The sequence below is a fragment of the Paramisgurnus dabryanus genome, chromosome 6 (genome assembly GCF_030506205.2).
Source record: "Paramisgurnus dabryanus chromosome 6, PD_genome_1.1, whole genome shotgun sequence".
Classification (NCBI taxonomy): Eukaryota; Metazoa; Chordata; class Actinopteri; order Cypriniformes; family Cobitidae; genus Paramisgurnus; species Paramisgurnus dabryanus.
The window spans coordinates 23,349,156-23,367,479 of NC_133342.1; the positions used below are offsets into that span (position 1 = coordinate 23,349,156).

Genomic DNA, 18,324 nt, shown 5'->3' on the forward strand with positions numbered 1-18,324 from the left:
CACACATTGTCAGTCCTGCTTTGCTATTATATGAAGAATTGACTTAGTAAGATCACACACAACTCCCTCATGAGCAATCCCTCACATTACTCTTATGATGTTCAGTTGCAGTTAAAAATTAAAAAGATTTTTCCAAAATAAAGTCATTCCTCATGCGGTACTTGGAAAGAGAGTGTCTCATCGTTAACACGTAAAAGAGTACACATGACTAGACTAAGAAATATTTTGTTGACATTATTGGTGACAGTAGTATTTATAGAGATGAATGCTGGATATTAGTCAGTGTTTATGAAGTCGGCTTTGAGCATATCATTTATTGTTCTCTCCGAAAAACAAAATATTTCTCTCTGATGCTTCACAATAGCTGAATTTCAAATGCTGCTAAAGGTGAGCCTCAGGGAAGTAGTGTAAGGTTATTTCTGGTGAAATATGAGTGCAGGAATGCTCCGCACAGACACTCCTCACATTTCTAATTACTCATCTTCCTCTGAATGAATGTGTAAGACTAGTAGGAAATATCATGATGGAGAAATGGGATATAATCCAGTAAATGGTACTTGCTAAAACCAACAAAAATTACCCAGGAGCATGAGACATATTTCACTAGAGCCTGTTTTATTGATATATTAATAGCTTTATTGTAGATTCATGAAATGTTTCAGAGCATTCACTTCTTTTCTGGTTTATAAAAGGTCATGTATTTTAAACACACAAAATTACTGAAATGCTCTTTGGCATCCGTTCCTCAGCATCACATATAGGCAACATAAAATAATCTTAGCTTAGTTAAAAAATATATTAACATTTTACTTTAAAATAGAGTAACTGTATACTTTTTAGCACTACAAAATAACACTTTGACCAGCAAATATGCTTTTTGAGAGTGTACTCAGTAAAAAAATAATAATAATACAAATACAGGAAAGCAAATTATAATATAGTACAATCAGTTTTCTGTCTGACAGAGTTCTTAAGATTTATTTGGCATGACAACACAACAGTATGAAGCGTGCCATTCCTATAAGTGAAATGAGGCCGCTCCCATTGAAGGGCGTCGCAGCCACAACTAGAAAAACACAAGAAAAATGTTTCACCGTGTTTAACAATCGGTGAAGGTGGAGTAGAAGAGTACATGTGAGCGTTCCAAGAATTCAATGGAAGTGGAATGTGGTGAAGTAACCACAGGTCTGCTGAGAGGAGGAACAATCCTATCAGATGAAAGAGGTAGGATATAGGAGACAGCCAGAAGGCCAAAACACAGTGTTCTGGTTTTGTATCAACCCTCCTGGGATTCTTTTAAATACTGAACCAAAGTATTGCCAACATCTCAATCATTTAAGTTCACTGCTGAATCAAAAAATGCCACTATGGAGATCCTGTAGTACCTTTAGGAGCTCAGCTCTTTCACAGGAGCAGCTGGATTATTTCTTTATCACAGTAAAGTCATTTACTCTGTGTGTACGTCCTTGAAACCTCATCATCAGACAGGTTATTATTTTTAATCTGATCCATCTTCTTCCAAAATGTTCTTTTATCATATGAAGATCTCAACTGCTTCAGCCTCCACATTATCCAGGCCCTTGAAAATGTCCACATGGGATGATGGTAGCTGTGTGTTATCTGTATAAAATAATATTTATGACAAAATTAGGCATTTATCACAGAATACAGAGAGACATTCGGCAGCATGTACTACTAACTGGTTTGCCAAGGTTATCAATTAACCCTATTGTACTGTACATACTGTAACAGCTACTGTAATAGCACAAACAATACTCTCTCTATCAAATAAAGTAATGTGTCTGTCGGTTCTTTATCACACATAAGGCGTAAACTAGGCATCATGGCAACTATTTAATGAAACGTGTGTGTTTATGTACTCACTGAGGTTGTAGGCTTGATCTGTGGCGTGTTTCAGTGGCTTAGACTGTCCCGGTCCAGCTACAAGAGAATGGGACGTACCAGACGTCTGGTCATCCGAGAGACTCTTTCCTGAAAAAGACACATAAGAGCTTGTTACTTGCCTATACACATTATATATATATATATATATATATATATATATATATATATTTTTTTTTTTCAATGACCGGTGTTTTCTGATTCTGAAATTGAGCTATTGAGCTTTTTGTGCTGATCACTAAATGTGATGTTCATGTACTGACCTTTGCATTGGCCAGTGGGATGAGAGGTGCTGATGGAGGGTTCAGAGGTGGCTGGGCGGAGACTTCCTGACTCCTTCTCAAGTCTACACTTTAGCATAGTGATCACTGTGTCCTTTTCCAAAATCTGGGTGTGCAGGGCACGAATTCTGAAAACATCAAACCAATAGGCTTCTTTAGACAATGGATGGACAAAGATGGTGTCTGCAAACTCGAAATTGTGTTAATTTTATAGTTGCAGTGAGGGTGGTTACCTGCTCTCCACCTCCTGGTTCTTGTGTTCAGAAGACGGAAGCTCCTCAATGAAACTGCTGTTGGAAGAATGGCAAGGCGAATTGTTGATGATAGTTGTGTCTCTGTGAAGTACAGGAAGAAAAACATCATAATTAAGGACTTTTTTGCTACAATCAGTACTGTATGTTCTCAAGATTTTGGCATCGTTTTATTTTTTACCTCTGAGCTGCAGCGGTTGCGGCCACATCCATCGCGAACTCCCTCATGGTCTTCTCTTCCAAATACTTCTGCTCCCAGCGCGTCTTGTCGGCCTCCAGGGACAAAATGCGCTCCTCTTTTTCCTCAAGGAGCTCTTGCAGATTGGACACGTTTACTTGGGGTCCACTGATTGTCTGAGACTGTCTCTATAGACGAAAACAAACAAGTGGTCATGAGACTGTTTGATCTGAATTCTCAAGCTATTGTCTGAAAGGAAATAGCACTAAAATAGACACATTATAACAAAAACAACACATATAAAACTAGCCAAAGACTCCAAGCCTTACTTGCTGACCAAAACCTCTCTAAAACCAAACCGGAGACCAAGCAGCAAACTGAATTTAACAGGTTTAAGCTCACTTTGCAACAGGGAGAGCACCACTGTATGAATTATAAAATATAGAGTTGTTGTATCACTGTTGCGTCAGTACCTGTTGAGATCGAAGGCTGCGCAGTTCCTGCTCTAGCCGTGTCCGCAGGCGCATTTCCAACCCTTCTCTTTTTTCACAAGCTGCCTGCAGCTGTGCCAGAGCCCCTTGCAGACGCCCAACCTTCTCCACATACGCGTTCTTCCTCTGCAGCTCTGTCAAAAGCTGCTGGCTGCGCAACTGCGCAGACCTGAGGGTCGCCTCAAGAGACTCACTCTTGCGCAGCTGCAGCTCTGCTTTATTTCGCAGATGCTGCGTCTCCTGCTCCAGACGCTCACACTGCAACTGCCGTTCTTCATCTATCGGAGGAAGAGCGAGAGAGAAACATCGAGATTAAAGTTTACATTCTTTCTGATCCCATTTTTTAAACCCTAGTTAGTGTGTAATGTTGCTGTTAGAGCATAAATGATACCTGTAAAATGATAAAGCTCAAAGTTCACTGCCAGGCGATATATTTTCTTTAACAGAATTTGCCTTTTAAAGCCTACAGCGAACGGCCGGTTTGGACTACAGCCCTCTACTTCCTGCTTTAATGACGTCAGTAGAACGGTTTTCTGACTAAACTCCGCCCACAGGAATACACCAGTTGCCAGCTAAGCTGCTATCGAATCAAAATGCACTAAACAAACAAACAAGGAAGACATCAAGCCTGTTTTGAGGGCAATGAAAACAGCGCTATGCAGATAAGTAAATTGTGTTAAAAAACCCGCATTTTTTTACACGTGAAACATGAACACATGTTATATTGCGCACTGTAAACACAACCAAAGCTTCAAAAACACAGAAAGAACGGGACCTTTAAGATTTTTTGAGATCTATATTTGTCAGTTTAGTTTGTATGAGTGGGTCCCGCTTTTGTCATGGCGTAAAAATATCAGTCATGACCTGTAGTGGAAGGGTTTTTGAAATGTGGGGATCATGTCACTTTGTATGCTGAAATGATGCATTTTGGTTGTTGTATATGCATGCGTCTTGATCTACAGTCAAAAAAGAGCCATTTTTGAGGACGTGAGAAACATGCTGATGGAGACTTTATGTTGACCATCTCCAGCACCACTCCCCATTAACTTCCTGCTCAAAACAAGAGGAAATCTATCGCAAAGTCCAAAGCGTCCCGTTTACGCAAGCGGTTAAGGAATGCAAAGGGAAGAAAAAGTCGCAGCTTTGACCTACATCTCACAGCTTCATACAGTATTATTGCCCTTGTTTCACACCAATCAACAAAACTCTTCATCATCCCCACCTCTTCTTACAGTACTGTATGGGAAGTGAACATTATGCTAGTGTCATTTCTGACATCTGATCCTCTTGTGGACGACTCAGATCATGAAAGGCGCTGAAAGTTCTTTTGTTGGAACGCTCTAATTGTAAAAACATTTCCAGATATCTCACATTTGGACTGAAAACTATAAGGAGCATTCAAGGTTTGACAGTAAGAGTAATGAGGGTGATGATTGTGTTTTATGAACTCACTCTGCAGAAGGAGCTTGACGATAACCTGCTGGTTCTGATCAGCGGCCTCTGCGTCTTTTGTCGCTTGAATATTTGAATGCTGCAGTCTCTTGATTTCCCCCATCAGCTTGTTTCTGAGCGCTTGCTCCAGACTTTCTCTTTTAGCACAGCCCTGCATCAATGTTTCATAGGCCTCTGATATCCTCTGGATTTCTTGTTCCAGCTATAAGAAGAAAAAAACAAGAGTGAATGAAATATTCTAACAAAACTGTTCATTTTGGTCGTCAGTCATGTCCTCTGTCACTTTTGATCGCATTGCTAATCTCTGAAGCAGCCTAAGCTGTTTATTACTTACCTTTATTCTTACTTATTTACAAACTTTCCCTGTTTTCATAACACATGTTTACTCATTTGATATTACTTTTTTACTCTTTCCCTGCCATTGACGAGTTATCTCGACAATTAACAGAAAACGTTTCTCTGCCAATGACGCTTCCCTGATAAGTTTTTACTGTAATCTATAATTCCGCTATTATCCACTAGGTGGTGCTCTTACCCAATTTATAAAATACTGAAGCATCAACTAATAAACACTGTAAGCTCTGTGTATGTTTTGGCTTTTTGCTCAAAAAAGACAGAAGAAACCTAAAAAATTTTAAGAGTTTATTAAAAGAGAACAAATGAAGATAGGATGAAAAAAATAAATTCCCATTTTGTTTGTTTGAAAGCAGAGGGTCTGTCTTTTCATTTTATATATTGGTATGTTTATATATTTATAGAAATTTTTTACTGGAAAGCATTTTGTGAAACTTTCAACAAAAAGCCTGGCGGGGAATGAGTTAACATCAGATGTTTCAATCAAACAGTTGTGTTTCACACAAAGATCAACTATGAAATCCTCCTGCAATGCTCCTGGGTGTTTCTGGGAGCGTTGCAGATGGCAGAGAACAGAGATGGTGTTCATAAGGCCATATGGAAAGACCATGACTCCATCTTCCCAGGCATGTTTACACAAGGCAGTGGCCTGATGGGTAACCTGTGTAATTATCATTCCTTCAGAGTGAGAAATCCACTGATGTAATCCACTGGAAACATTTTATGGTCTCTTGGGCATGTGCCAGCGGCAATTAAAACTATGAAAAATCTTAAAAATAAACCTGGTAGATTTATTCAATGTCTATATTTTTAAAACCTGGAGTCATTTCATTGTCATCATCACACATACCAGCGTCCATTTTTCACCTCTGCTTTAGTTTGGAAATATTAATGTGTACAAAATATTTTTTTTCTATTTTTAACCTGTTGTACACAATCTGTCTCTGTTCATCAATCCCTGATACAATTACATTTTACAGTTGTCCCATAACAATGAGGCATAACTCAAATATCTCTCCCTGATTTAAAAAAAAATTATTTTACCTTCTGAATTTTAAGGGCTTTTTCGGTGTGTCCCTCCAGCTCCTGTCTCAGTCTCTTATTCTCCTGCATGAGCATCTCCATTTCACTGTGGCTGCAAGATGAAACCTCCCTGTCAGCAGGGGGCGACGTGGAGAGTGCATGATAAACATCTGGTGACTGCACAGGTGGGATGTTTCTGAAGTGGCACATGATCAACAGCATCTAGTTAGACTACAAACCTTACAAACAGACATAGACATGGTCTGATGACATAGTATGTCTCCTATGGCACAGTATCAGCCTTAGACTGTTAGTCATAATGACACATCCTAAAAGAATGTACCATAAAATGTAGATACCAAAATAAGTGAAAAAGGTTACTAGTACTAAATCACACTAAATAGCTGTATGTAGACATACAGTGTGGTTATGTGTAAAATAAGCACATTTTTTTAGTCAGTTTACCTGTTGTGATGAGAATAAAAAGGTGGTGGTTGTCTGTAGCACGGCTCATACTCTAGCGTGAATCCTTGAGACTGCACATGAACTGGATGTTCGGTATAAGGTCCTTGGATATTGTACTCCAAAATCGTCTGGCTATGCGGTAAGTGCTGGTTTGTATGACATTCATAAACCTGTGGGTAACTATAAGAGCACTCAACAGAAGATGTTGGTGGAACTGATTTGCTAGCATTGCGGTCCATTGAAAGCTGCAGAAATCGCTCACTGAGTGACCGTGTGTGGCCTTGCTTTGGATCCCAGGTATCTTCTTCCCCAAAAGGCTTCTGGCTATTTACACTATCCTGTAGTGGTTGGCACCACTGGGATGCCAAATATTGAGAATTAATTTTGGCTTGTTCATAGGTGGGCAGCTCCTCACCATGTTGGGGGTAAGATAGGTAGTTTTCAGAGTGCTGATAGTCAACCTGGTGCTCTTGACCCTGTGGCTCTTGACGAGTGGAGAGCTGCGGGGATTGAAGCTCCTCCTGGCTGAGGCTCTCAAATGAGGACTGGGGGGAGCAAGCACCACCGCTGCCACCTCCAACACCTCCTCCTCGTCGCAGGGCCTGCTGCTGGATGGCCAGGAGTGTGTGCGCATCTGTGGGGTTTCCATAGCGAAGCTGCTCTTGGATCAGTCTGTGCAGAACAGTGCCAGATGCTTCTTCACCTCTCATTTTATTTGACAAAGACAAGTGTTTGGTATTTGAATTGGACCTGCAGGGCAAATATAACAAGTTATTTTTAATTGTTGACCATATTAAAAACAGTTAATAACAATTAAAATATGAATTTCATGTTTTTCATTATCTTAAAAATATTTATTTTAAAGGTGTGCATGTACTTTTAAATTTTAAATGGCAACATATACATTTTTTTTATCATTAGAACTAAAGTATTATTTTAATTTGGATTACATAACAAAGAAAGGTCAATAAGAGCCCGATGGGAACTGCTGCAGTATACTGTTTAAAAAAGCATTTAAAAAATCTGGTTGATAAAATGCCAAGAGTACAAATTCTTGGCAAAAGATGGCTAGAATGTTGAAATACAATATTGTTTAATGTTAAATATAATTTTAATTACTGTTATCTATAAACCAAAAAGTCATAAAATCCAGATCAAATAAAAACATGTAAAAAAAAATCCTTCACGCGCTAAACAACGAGCCAATAGACATGCAGTGTTCTCCTAAAGCTAAAAGGGTATAACCAAACATTTCACACATTTTCCCAGAGCATTAAATAACATCATGAACATAACACATACACTCTGTACTTATCAACAGTATATCGTACTCAATTTTTCAGATTCGTCGTCACTACGTGAAGTTGGTAGTATAAGGCATTCGGTGTAATCGTTTCCCAAAACAAATCCAAAAAACAAAACAGGACAGCCAACTTACCAAAAAATACTTTCATTCCACACTGATTCCGTTAATGGCATTTATAAGAGTCCAATAAAATCCAATCGCGTTGATTTTTTGAGTGCATGTACGTATTATCTCATAGTTTATATGTTGGCGCGTGTACGTCTGGCTGGGTTATGAGTTCGTTCGTAGGCGCGCGCTGTGCTCTCATAAATAATTGAGCGCGCCTGGAATGATCGGAATCTGAGAGAGCGCGAGAGAGAGTGAGAGAGAGAGAGAGAGAGAGAGAGAGAGAGAGAGAGAGAGAGAGAGAGAGAGAGAGAGAGATTTCACAGCAACTCAACTGCTTGTGCGCCACAGCGTAATGGCCTAATCACAGCAGCTAAACATTTTAGTTAGAAATCGGTTATGTTTAAAGGAAATGGTTGTGGTTAAAGCATTTGCGCACACATAAACTAGTCATTACTAGAGAGAGTCTAATCGATGATGTAATATAATTAGTCGAAATGAATTACGTCAAAAGGTGTGACCCGAGTTAAAAGGTATGCAAACGTGTTGATACAATGATGCAGAATACAAATAACCACAGTCGAAAGATCAGCCATTGTGTATTTAGGCTTATACCCGCCAAATGCTTTTTTAAGTAGACTTATAAATGCTTTTACGTTTTCTCTTTGTGTTGAGGAAAGAAAAAATAGTATATCAGTGATTTTATCTGTTCTTTTTGCTGTCTATTCGCATGTAATAGGCTATAGCTAACAGATATTTTGATTACATAATGTAAACAGACATTGGGGGTCTATAGCCTACAACAAGGAACAACCCTTCAGACAGATCATAGGCTTTGATAACCCAAAGTTTAGACATTTATGAAAATAAAATGTGAAATGAAATACAAATACAGTAGTATAGTCTTCTCACTTTTCTACTATAGTTTACTTCAATACTGTAGCTCACCAAGAGGAAACAGAGAGGTAACACCCTGCAACAGTAGACAGGGTGGTAACTTTTCTTCCATGGCTTGTGGTAAAAACAACTTTGCTGCCTTAAATTTTTTTGTTTTGTTTTACTATTATTTATCTTGACAAGGGATGAGTTGCTCCAACTTATAAAATCTAGTTGAAAAAAGTAAACTTTATTTTATAAAATATAACAACTCATCTGTAGTTATAAAAAAACTAATTTCTAGCCAAGATAAATAGTAGTAAGCTTAAAAGAATTATAAATCTGAGATGATAAAGAAAATTTAAGACAGCACAGAATTTTTTACAGTGCAGGTTTCTCCTGTCTCGCCGAAGCCACAAGGAATGAAAAAGAGTGGAATTTTACAGAGTACACTGTGCCAAATATTTAATCAGTTGGGCTGGACTGTATGTTGACATCGAGCATAAGATTTTCTGGGAAAGATTTGCACAGGCAAAAAGAATGATGTTTAAAAACACAGTTTGCCTCCATGTGTTAGATATTGAGCAACGCATCGTTCACATTCCCCTCTTTACTGGATGCATAGTAGGGTATTTCCGCAACTGCTTCACAGACAGTGACTCAATGGGAAACAGGCGTGTGATAGACATGTGAATACTTGACTGAAGGTGTGTGGAAGGGAAGCAGTCACTGGCAAGTCTCTACAAATCTGAGAAAATCTGGAAGAAAGTACGAAGACATCAAGGCATCTCCGCGCAGTATATCGTCCTGTATGACAGTGCTCAATTTGAGCTTTCTCTCGCTGTTTTTCTCTTTCTCCCTGAAGGTCCCTCTGGGGGCCAAACTGAAATATTTCCATTCCTTTAGCCTTCACCCTGATAATATAAACTGCTATGTGTTGTTGTTGTTTTTTTTAGAAGAATCACAAGACTTGAACACTGAAAAAAACAACTGAGAGGAGAAAATACAGACTTAGAATTAGGCTCAGCACAACAGGGGTCAGTTGTGGTTATTTGGATTGTCTAAAGTAGGCATTTTGTATAGGGGCCTAGAGGGGATTCTCTATTCTCATTACAATTCTGTCTTTATTGGTTGAAAATGGCCTGGCATACTTTCATGGCACATTTGTGATTTAAGAGGTGATTGAAGCATGATTCACTCAGATTGGACACAATGGACGATGTTGTTTATGGACCTTCATTGCTCCAGGCCATTCTCCCATTTTCTGTACACATAAAGACCGACACTGTATTTAAAAGCAAAACAAGCCTTTGTAACATGGAAGAAAATGCATTTAAAGTGCTATTCTTTAAAAAAATGAAATGGAATAAACACATTCTGATCCAAAACATATACATAAAGACATAAGAAGGTCTCAATTTATTTGTGCCATAATTCATTTAACTAAATAATCTCAATCTTCTTACATGTAATAGTTTTTATTCTTGTTAATACGTTTACCTAATGAAGACACCACAAAAACAATGTCTTAGAAGAAACATTTTTGCTTCTCCAAAAAATACTTTCAGACAGATGTTCTTAACCTCCGAAGACCCGAGCTTTGGTTTGTCTTTTTTTCAGATTTCTTCCAGCTATTTTGGTGTTAAGAACCAATAAATATAATAACCAAACATTTTTCATTGAACATGAACATGTTTGTGTACCACAGGTTCCAGTTACACAGAATTAAGTATTATGGTGCAAACAACAAAAAATGTGATGTCCAGGTATGTGGACACACCAGGTCTTAGGAGGTTAAAACACCAATTTCTTACCTTTTGTAGCCTTTGTTGTATAGGTTCTGTAAATGCTTAATGTTCTTTATGGAACCAAAAATCCGAAAATGTTTCTTCTATTGGATAATGTAACATCTTTATTTTTGAGAGAGTATTTATTTGATATGTAAACTGGCAACTTTAATAGCATGCATACACGTACACAGTACAATATACAGTACAGTTACTCCTCACCGGGTAGTTTTCCTCTGTGGTTGTGGACAGATGAGAGGAAGGTGGTGTGTACGCTTCAGTAAACAAGAAAAACTTGACTTTTCATGAAACTCATCAACACTGGCTACATACAAACTGCCAGCAATACATAAAGAAATTATGCTTTGAATATAACCTAGAACATCTTGAGTGATTTTCGCAAAATTAGACTTATGAGGTGTCATGAAACATTTTGATAAAAAAGAAAAATGCAAAGAGTATCAAAATAAGAAGCATACAGTTACAAATATCTCTTCATGTACTATTTTGCACATCATTTCAAATGACATCATACAAACCAATTTTGTTGTTTTTTCCACATTTAAAGGTAAAATTTTCATTACTGCAATGACTGGATTTGGGTTCTTTGACATTGAAATATTTATAATTAAAAAAATCAAAAAAATTAAAAGCTTCAGTGCATGTTATACTATAAACATTTACAGTAAAGAAACATGTGGTATTTGGTGATCATTGGTAAATGGAGAGACAATAATAAGTAATATAAATGTGTCCAAGACCAATTTTCTCATCCTCCACAACAATTTTCAATCATTGTTTAAGCCCTCAAGGAACTAACATTAAAAAAATTGTTGGAAGGGACATAATTGACTGTGACACTCAAGATGGCTACCAGGTAAGGAGTTCTTATTTTTTCTCTCAAGATAAAATTTGAAATTTTGTTTGTCATAGTACCTAGACAACTTTTTAGTTCTCATTACCGAAACATGAGTTTGTAAATGCATATATTTAATGTTATATCATGTTTGCGGTAATGATAAATTTTTGATAATGATAATCTAAAAAATTTAAATAATTCTATAGGAAATATTTTAAAAATTCTCTAAAAATAAGTTCAGACCTTAATCTTATATGTGCAAAAAAATTGGCTTAAGGGCTTTTTAAAAATTCTGATGCTGGACAACTTCTACATTTGGATTTCGTGAGAATCACCCATCTGTTATTACTTTACCCAGACTGGTCTACAAAAAAATCCTAAACTTTTTATGACAAGTTATGGTGGCCCTATGATCTGGGTGGTGAAACAATGAGAATTATGTGTTTGTTTTTGTGTAAATGGCATCCTTTTTGAGATTCTTTACATTCCATCAATAGTGTCATTAGAGATAATGAGCTTCATCTACAACATTCCTCATTACTGGTGTTTCATGCTCAGATTGTTCACATAACTTGCTGTCACTAAGGGCAAATAACTTCATAGCCATAAAATATGGCCAGCACAACACTTGTTTGGTCCTTACAAATGTAACACACAAACTGCACCACAAAATGAACAGGAATTGCACATTTTCTCACAAATGTGAAAAGGGATTAAGTCAGTACATGACATGGAAAGCAGCAGGCGATACGAAATGATTAGAGATGGAGTTTGCAAAGATCCCCTAGATAGATTTCCACTGAACCAGGAGAATGCCGCTCATTCATGTGACTCCTTGTTTAAACCGTCTCTCTGTGCCCCTGTGCAAATAGCTGCCCCTGCTACTGCTGATCCAGCACATAGTTCACGCTCAGTGGTTTTCCCCATCAAGGTGGTGCAGAAAGAGGATATATAAAAATACTTCTTTCTAATCACCCTTGGATTTATCATCCTCTAACCAAACAGAATATGATTTAATATGTGGCTTACACGCCACTGTATAGTAATTAATTTATTTTTCATTGCAAATAAACCATGCAATAGTTTATCTACCTACTGTAAATCCACAATAGTAGTCAGTAATAAAGGATCATATATTGCACACATTTTACAGTACATTGACATGCTCAAAAAGGTGATGGGGGTTTCCAAACTGACTTTATTCACTAAAAGCAATCATGTCATGAATTTTCAATTGCATTGGTCATAATTGTTATCTTTAATGAGACGTGAAAGGCTGATAAGATAAGTGGATAAACAATAGGTGTGTATGTCTTTTGTAAGGACATGTCAGAGTACAGATACAGTTCCCTGTTATAAAACCAGTCAGATCAATTGTTGTACCACAGAATAAAACGACACAAAAATGCATATCACGTTATTTATTTATTTATTTTCTTGTTGCTGTTATTATGTGAACTGAGTGAACCTTAAGTACTTTAAAAAGCTGACAAAGTATCATTTTGTGAAAGGCAGACTATTATTTTAATTTCTGTGGAAGAATGTCCCCGAAGTAATATTAGCTGAAAATAAAGCACCAGATAACGCTGTAAAAAATATTTGCTGCCTTAAACTTTTTTTATTGAATCAACTTAGATTTACAAGTCATGTCAACTTACTATTATTTATCTTGACAAGAGATAAGTTGCAACAACTTATAAAATGAAGTTGACTTTTTTCAACTATATTTTCAAAATTATAACAACTCATCTGTAGTAATAACAACTCACCTCTAGTCAAGAGAAATAATTAGTTACAAGTACATTGAAATGATTGATTCAACAACAACAAAAAATGTTTTTAAGGCAGCAAAGAATTTTTTACAGTGTGAGATAAAACCAGCATGAACCACACAAAATGTTTATTCTTTCTTGACTAAATAAATAAATGTTTCATTGTTGTCTTTGTAAACATTTTTTTTAACTTACTGTAAATGCATAACTATATAAACTAAGTTGATTTTTTTCTGTTAGGGCTGGATCTGAACATCGAAATGCATGAGAGAAGTATATTGTGTAAGTGGTGCATGACTTGTTGGCCAAATATAGCTTTTTCTTCCATAAGGGCGATGCCATTCAACTGGAGGAAGTTATGTGAACAAACGCTCAGTTTACATGTAAGTTAAGTAAGGGAGGCAGTAGCTAGTTTTCTATGTTGATTTCAGTGGATGAAAGGCAGAAATACTGTACAGCCATCATGTCATGCAGACTGATGTTGGCTTTGGTGTGCGATTATTTAACAGAGGTTACATTGGGAACTTAAAACTGAGAAACAGTCAACAGATAGATCTGTGAAACAGGGCTGATACATGGCATTTTGTTAACCTACTGTAGTTCCCATCACAAGAAACAAGGATAATATTACCAGTGGCTGAACCTAATTTCTGCTTTCACTTCATCCAATAATTCACTTCCCGTTAATCGATGTTTTTAAATTTATTCTTAAAAACAAATCTTTGGAGAATATTAACATACGTTGCAAATACTACATCAGGAGTTTCAAACTTTATGATACCAATGACCCCCAAATATGATGAATCTTTGAACCCCTTCCTAAAATATATATAAAAATTAACATAATTATGTGTATGACAAAATATAATTGGCTATACTTACAGTAAAGCTGGATGTATACTCACCTAAAGGTTTATTAGGAACACCATACTAATACTGTGTTTGACCCCCTTTCGCCTTCAGAACTGCCGTGGCATTGATTCAGCAAGGTGCTGAAAGCATTCTTTAGAAATGTTGGCCCATATTGATAGGTTGGCATCTTGCAGTTGATGGAGATTTGTGGGATGCACATCCAGGGCACGAAGCTCCCGTTCCACCACATCCCAAAGATGCTCTGTTGGGTTGAGATCTGGTGACTGTGGGGGCCATTTTAGTACAGGGAACTCATTGTCATGTTCAAGAAACCAATTTAAAATGTTTCGAGCTTTGTGACATGTTGCATTATCCTGCTGGAAGTAGCCATGATTAGAGGATAAGTACACGGTGGTCATAAAGGGATGGACATGGTCAGAAACAATGCTCAGGTAGGCCTTGGCATTTAAATGATGCCCAATTAGCACTAAGGGGCCTAAAGTGTGCCAAGAAAACATCCCCCACACCATTACACCACCACCAACACTGCACAGTGGTAACAAGGCATGATGGATCCATGTTCTCATTCTGTTTACGCCAAATTCTGACTCTACCACCTGAATGTCTCAACAGAAATTGAGACTCATCAGACCAGGCAACATTATTCCAGTCTTCAACTGTCCAATTTTGGTGAGCTTGTGCAAATTGTAGCCTCTTTTTGAGTGGTACCCGGTGGGGTCTTCTGCTGTTGAAGCCCATCCGCCTCAAGGTTGTGCGTGTTGTGGCTTCACAAATGCTTTGCTGCATACCTCGGTTGTACCAAGTGGTTATTTCAGTCAAAGTTGCTCTTCTATCAGCTTGAATCAGTCGGCCCATTCTCCTCTGACCTCTAGCATCAACAAGGCATTTTCGCCCACAGGACTGCCGCATACTGGATGTTTTTCCCATTTCACACCATTTTTTGTAAACCCTAGAAATGGTTGTGCGTGAAAATCCCAGTAACTGAGCAGATTGTGAAATACTCAGACCGGCCCGTCTGGCAGCAATAACCATGCCACGCTCAAAATTGCTTAAATCACCTTTCTTTCCCAATCTGACATTCCGTTTGGAGTTCAGGAAATTGTCTTGACCAGGACCACACCCCTAAATGCATTGAAGCAACTGCCATGTGATTGGTTTGAGTAGATAATTGCATTAATGAGAAATTGAACAGGTGTTCCTAATAGTCCTTTACGTGAGTGTATAAAGCTGAAGACAAACATGTTTAATTCAAATGTATTTCTACTGCAGAAACTTTGACAATAAATCTTGTTAGCAGTTTTACAAGGAAATCAGCCTTACGAACCCCAGTAGGATAAATGGGAGTAATAAGAAAAAACTGTAGAAAGATACAAAGCAAATATTAATCATTTTAGAATGTATAACAGTATTGTCTCTACCTGTCTGTTAATTAAATAACAAAAGAAGAAGAGAAAATGACTCACTGCTTCTGACTTTTGCCAAAAATCCTTAGTGTTGAGCTGCCATTTTTACTTAAGTTTAAGGCTTATCATGAAGTTTAGATTTCGTGAATAACTTTTACGAAAGTTACTGCTGTTAACATGAGATCTTTTGCTTCATTAACAGACAGTAAATCAAATGTGCGAAAAAGAAAAGTTTAAAATTGAGCCTTACATCTAGTAATGCATCAAGTGCAGTATAGGCATATTTATCTAATGTGCGTTTATGTTAAGTTATCATCAATTATTATTTATTCATGCTTTTTGGATACAGGTTACACATTGTTTTCTTTCATGTACTGTGTACCTCCTAAAGTAACCTTGGCCAACCCATTTATAGCAATTCTAGTTCCGCCACCGATTGTTACATCCTCTTTACAACAATAGGAGCTGTTGAAACATCAGTCCAAAGACAATCCAAATGTTTAGTTGGCACAAATATTCTTTTTGAGTGATGAAATGTATGACAGCAATAGCGTGGGAATTATGGGTGGAATGTGAGGGTCATGACCAACAGCATATCACAGGAAACTCATAGAGCGCATCCGGCGGGGACAAGAACAACACAACATAAACTTAAAAAAAGTATCTGTAAGACAATAATAACATCTGTTCCTTAAAAAGACGATCAGCAATCTTCACTGCCTGTCAAATCTGTTCTTTATCTGAATAAACAAAAATGAGGCCAAGATTTTGACACACTGCACATAAAACAGCAATAATCTATTTGGTGTGTTAAATTGTCCAAGTCAAACTAAAACTAAACTGTTACATACAGAGTAAAGTATACTAACTCAGTCCTTATCTTAACAAACACATGACTGATATGTCGTAAAATTACAAGTATGAAGTTCCTCATAATAAAAGTGTTTGTTTTACCATTCATCTGAAGCGATGTAGGATACTTGCCTCTATATCTTTTATAGATCTATTCACATTCCTCTGTGCAAACTTGCGCAATATTTATCAGAGATGAGAAGCAGGTCATACTGGGATTACTGTTATGCATTGCAACCAGCCTTCACTTTGTCAGTTTGGTCATGGGGTTTTAAACAAAATTATAACAAGTGAACTATTTGACATTATTTAGGGTGTCATTACATTGAATAGCGGAGTTAGAGATCAGGTTTCATAGTTTTGTTTGAGGTAGCTTGGCTTTCCCACACTGTTGTGGCTTGAATCTGCCAATAATTATTTTACCAGCTGGAATAGTCCTGGATACGAGCCATGCTGGATGATTCAGAAAACACTGAGCAATGTAAGGGAGTGTCTGAATTGGTTACAGTGTGATGATGCTGTTTAACTATTCAAACAGACCCAAAACTGAATTACCACTGTAACCTCCCACATGGAAAGAACCTATATGTGGACATATGTGCATATATGAAACCTATATGCAGCTTATATGCACATATATGCTGCATATATACAGCATATATGCGCATATATGAAACATATATGCAGCTAATATGCACATATATGCAGCACATATACAGCATATATGCACATATATAATAATATATATGCACATATATGAAACCTATATGCAGCTACTATGCACATATATACTGCACATATACAGCATATATGCCCATATATGATAATATATATGCTGCATATATGCAAAATTGAGGTGCATATATGTGCATATACAGGCCATAAATTATGTGAATTATTAAATAAAGTTATGATGTCTGCACATTTAAAACATTTACAAGATCTGTCTAGGACATGTATTACAAAATGGTTTAATTTAACAACTACTGGTCAGTGTTATTTAACAGCGACAGTAGTGCAGATGGTAAGGCGAGTTGTCTAATGATCGGAAGGTTGGGTGTTCGAATCCCAGCAGTGGCGTGTGGGATTGCTTTTTTTGTGATCGGAAGGTTGGAGGTTTGAATCCTGGCTCCTGCAGGTGCAGACTGTCATTGGTTGGACCTTTATTTATGTTTAATTTATTAGCAGCTACAGATTTTAATAATTTTACCAATATATAGGTTAACATATATGTGCATATATGTACATATATGTACATATAATATAGGAAAACGGCCAATTTTATATATGTCACATATATGTAAAACTTATATCAAAACCTATATTGAAACATATATGTTTATATATGTTTTTTCCATGTGGGCTACTATAAATGCTCATATCAAACTACACCGCTACTTTAATGGGGGTGTTAAATCTGAGAACAACGTTGTGTAATTGACAGGTTGCCTTTCACAGTGACAGCTACAAATATACATATCAGACCAGAGTCCAAAAGCAAACAAGCAGACACATTAGAAAAAAAATTGAGCATTTCTCAGATCAGAAATAAAAAATGTTAAATGTTGTCCTTCACATCACAGTTGTTACAACATAAAAGCAAATTCTCGTTGTTTTGGACAAATTGCAAATGCTTGGTACAATCATGCAAATGATTATGTACATTTTCTGATGTTCCCTTCATTTTTATTTGCTTATGCTGTATATTATCATCAAAATACCTTCTGGTTTCTGTTGAATAGTCTTACACCTCAAAACGTTTAGGAATAAGTTCATCATACATATCATGTCATGCAAAATTATTGATCTTTGTGTCATAATCTGTCACTGAGTCTGTTTTTAGTCTTTTGTAAATGTGAACTGAAACATTTGGCTTTGTGTGACATTTGATGTAACATTTCTTACAGTGTACAGTAAACCTTTCTAATTTAATAATTTTTTATTTGTATAATAAAATATGATTTTTCTTTATAAAATCACAATGTATGTAATTTGTTTGCACACAAAAAGTAAAAATGTACAATGTAAAAATTTACATAAACTAGTTACAGGCTTTGCAGGACATCCATGATGTTGTGCAGTTTGTACGATTTG

General features: G+C 36.9%; 1 protein-coding gene across 1 annotated transcript; it reads right to left on the reverse strand.

Annotated features, from left to right (window-relative positions):
- Positions 1-613: 613 nt before the first annotated feature.
- On the reverse strand, positions 614-8,021 carry amotl2b (angiomotin like 2b). Its single transcript, XM_065276160.2, has 10 exons — positions 7,836-8,021; positions 6,398-7,147; positions 5,954-6,128; positions 4,556-4,757; positions 3,086-3,381; positions 2,616-2,800; positions 2,417-2,518; positions 2,166-2,311; positions 1,885-1,992; positions 614-1,620 (listed from the first exon to the last, which is right to left on the reverse strand). The coding sequence occupies exons 1-10, from the start codon at positions 7,874-7,876 to the stop codon at positions 1,535-1,537; spliced, it is 2,091 nt and encodes a 696-aa protein (XP_065132232.1). The 5' UTR covers positions 7,877-8,021; the 3' UTR covers positions 614-1,534.
- Positions 8,022-18,324: the final 10,303 nt, after the last annotated feature.

Bases quoted from the DNA above. Each gene is read 5' to 3' on its own strand.
- amotl2b (XM_065276160.2), bottom strand. From the start codon at position 7,876: ATGCCATTAACGGAATCAGTGTGGAATGAAAGTATTTTTTG. The intron at 4,758-5,953 runs GTAAAATAATTT...TTCTTCTTATAG, and splicing joins AAGCCCTTAAAATTCAGAAG to CTGGAACAAGAAATCCAGAG. The intron at 3,382-4,555 runs GTGAGTTCATAA...TTCCTCCGATAG, and splicing joins CGTCAAGCTCCTTCTGCAGA to ATGAAGAACGGCAGTTGCAG.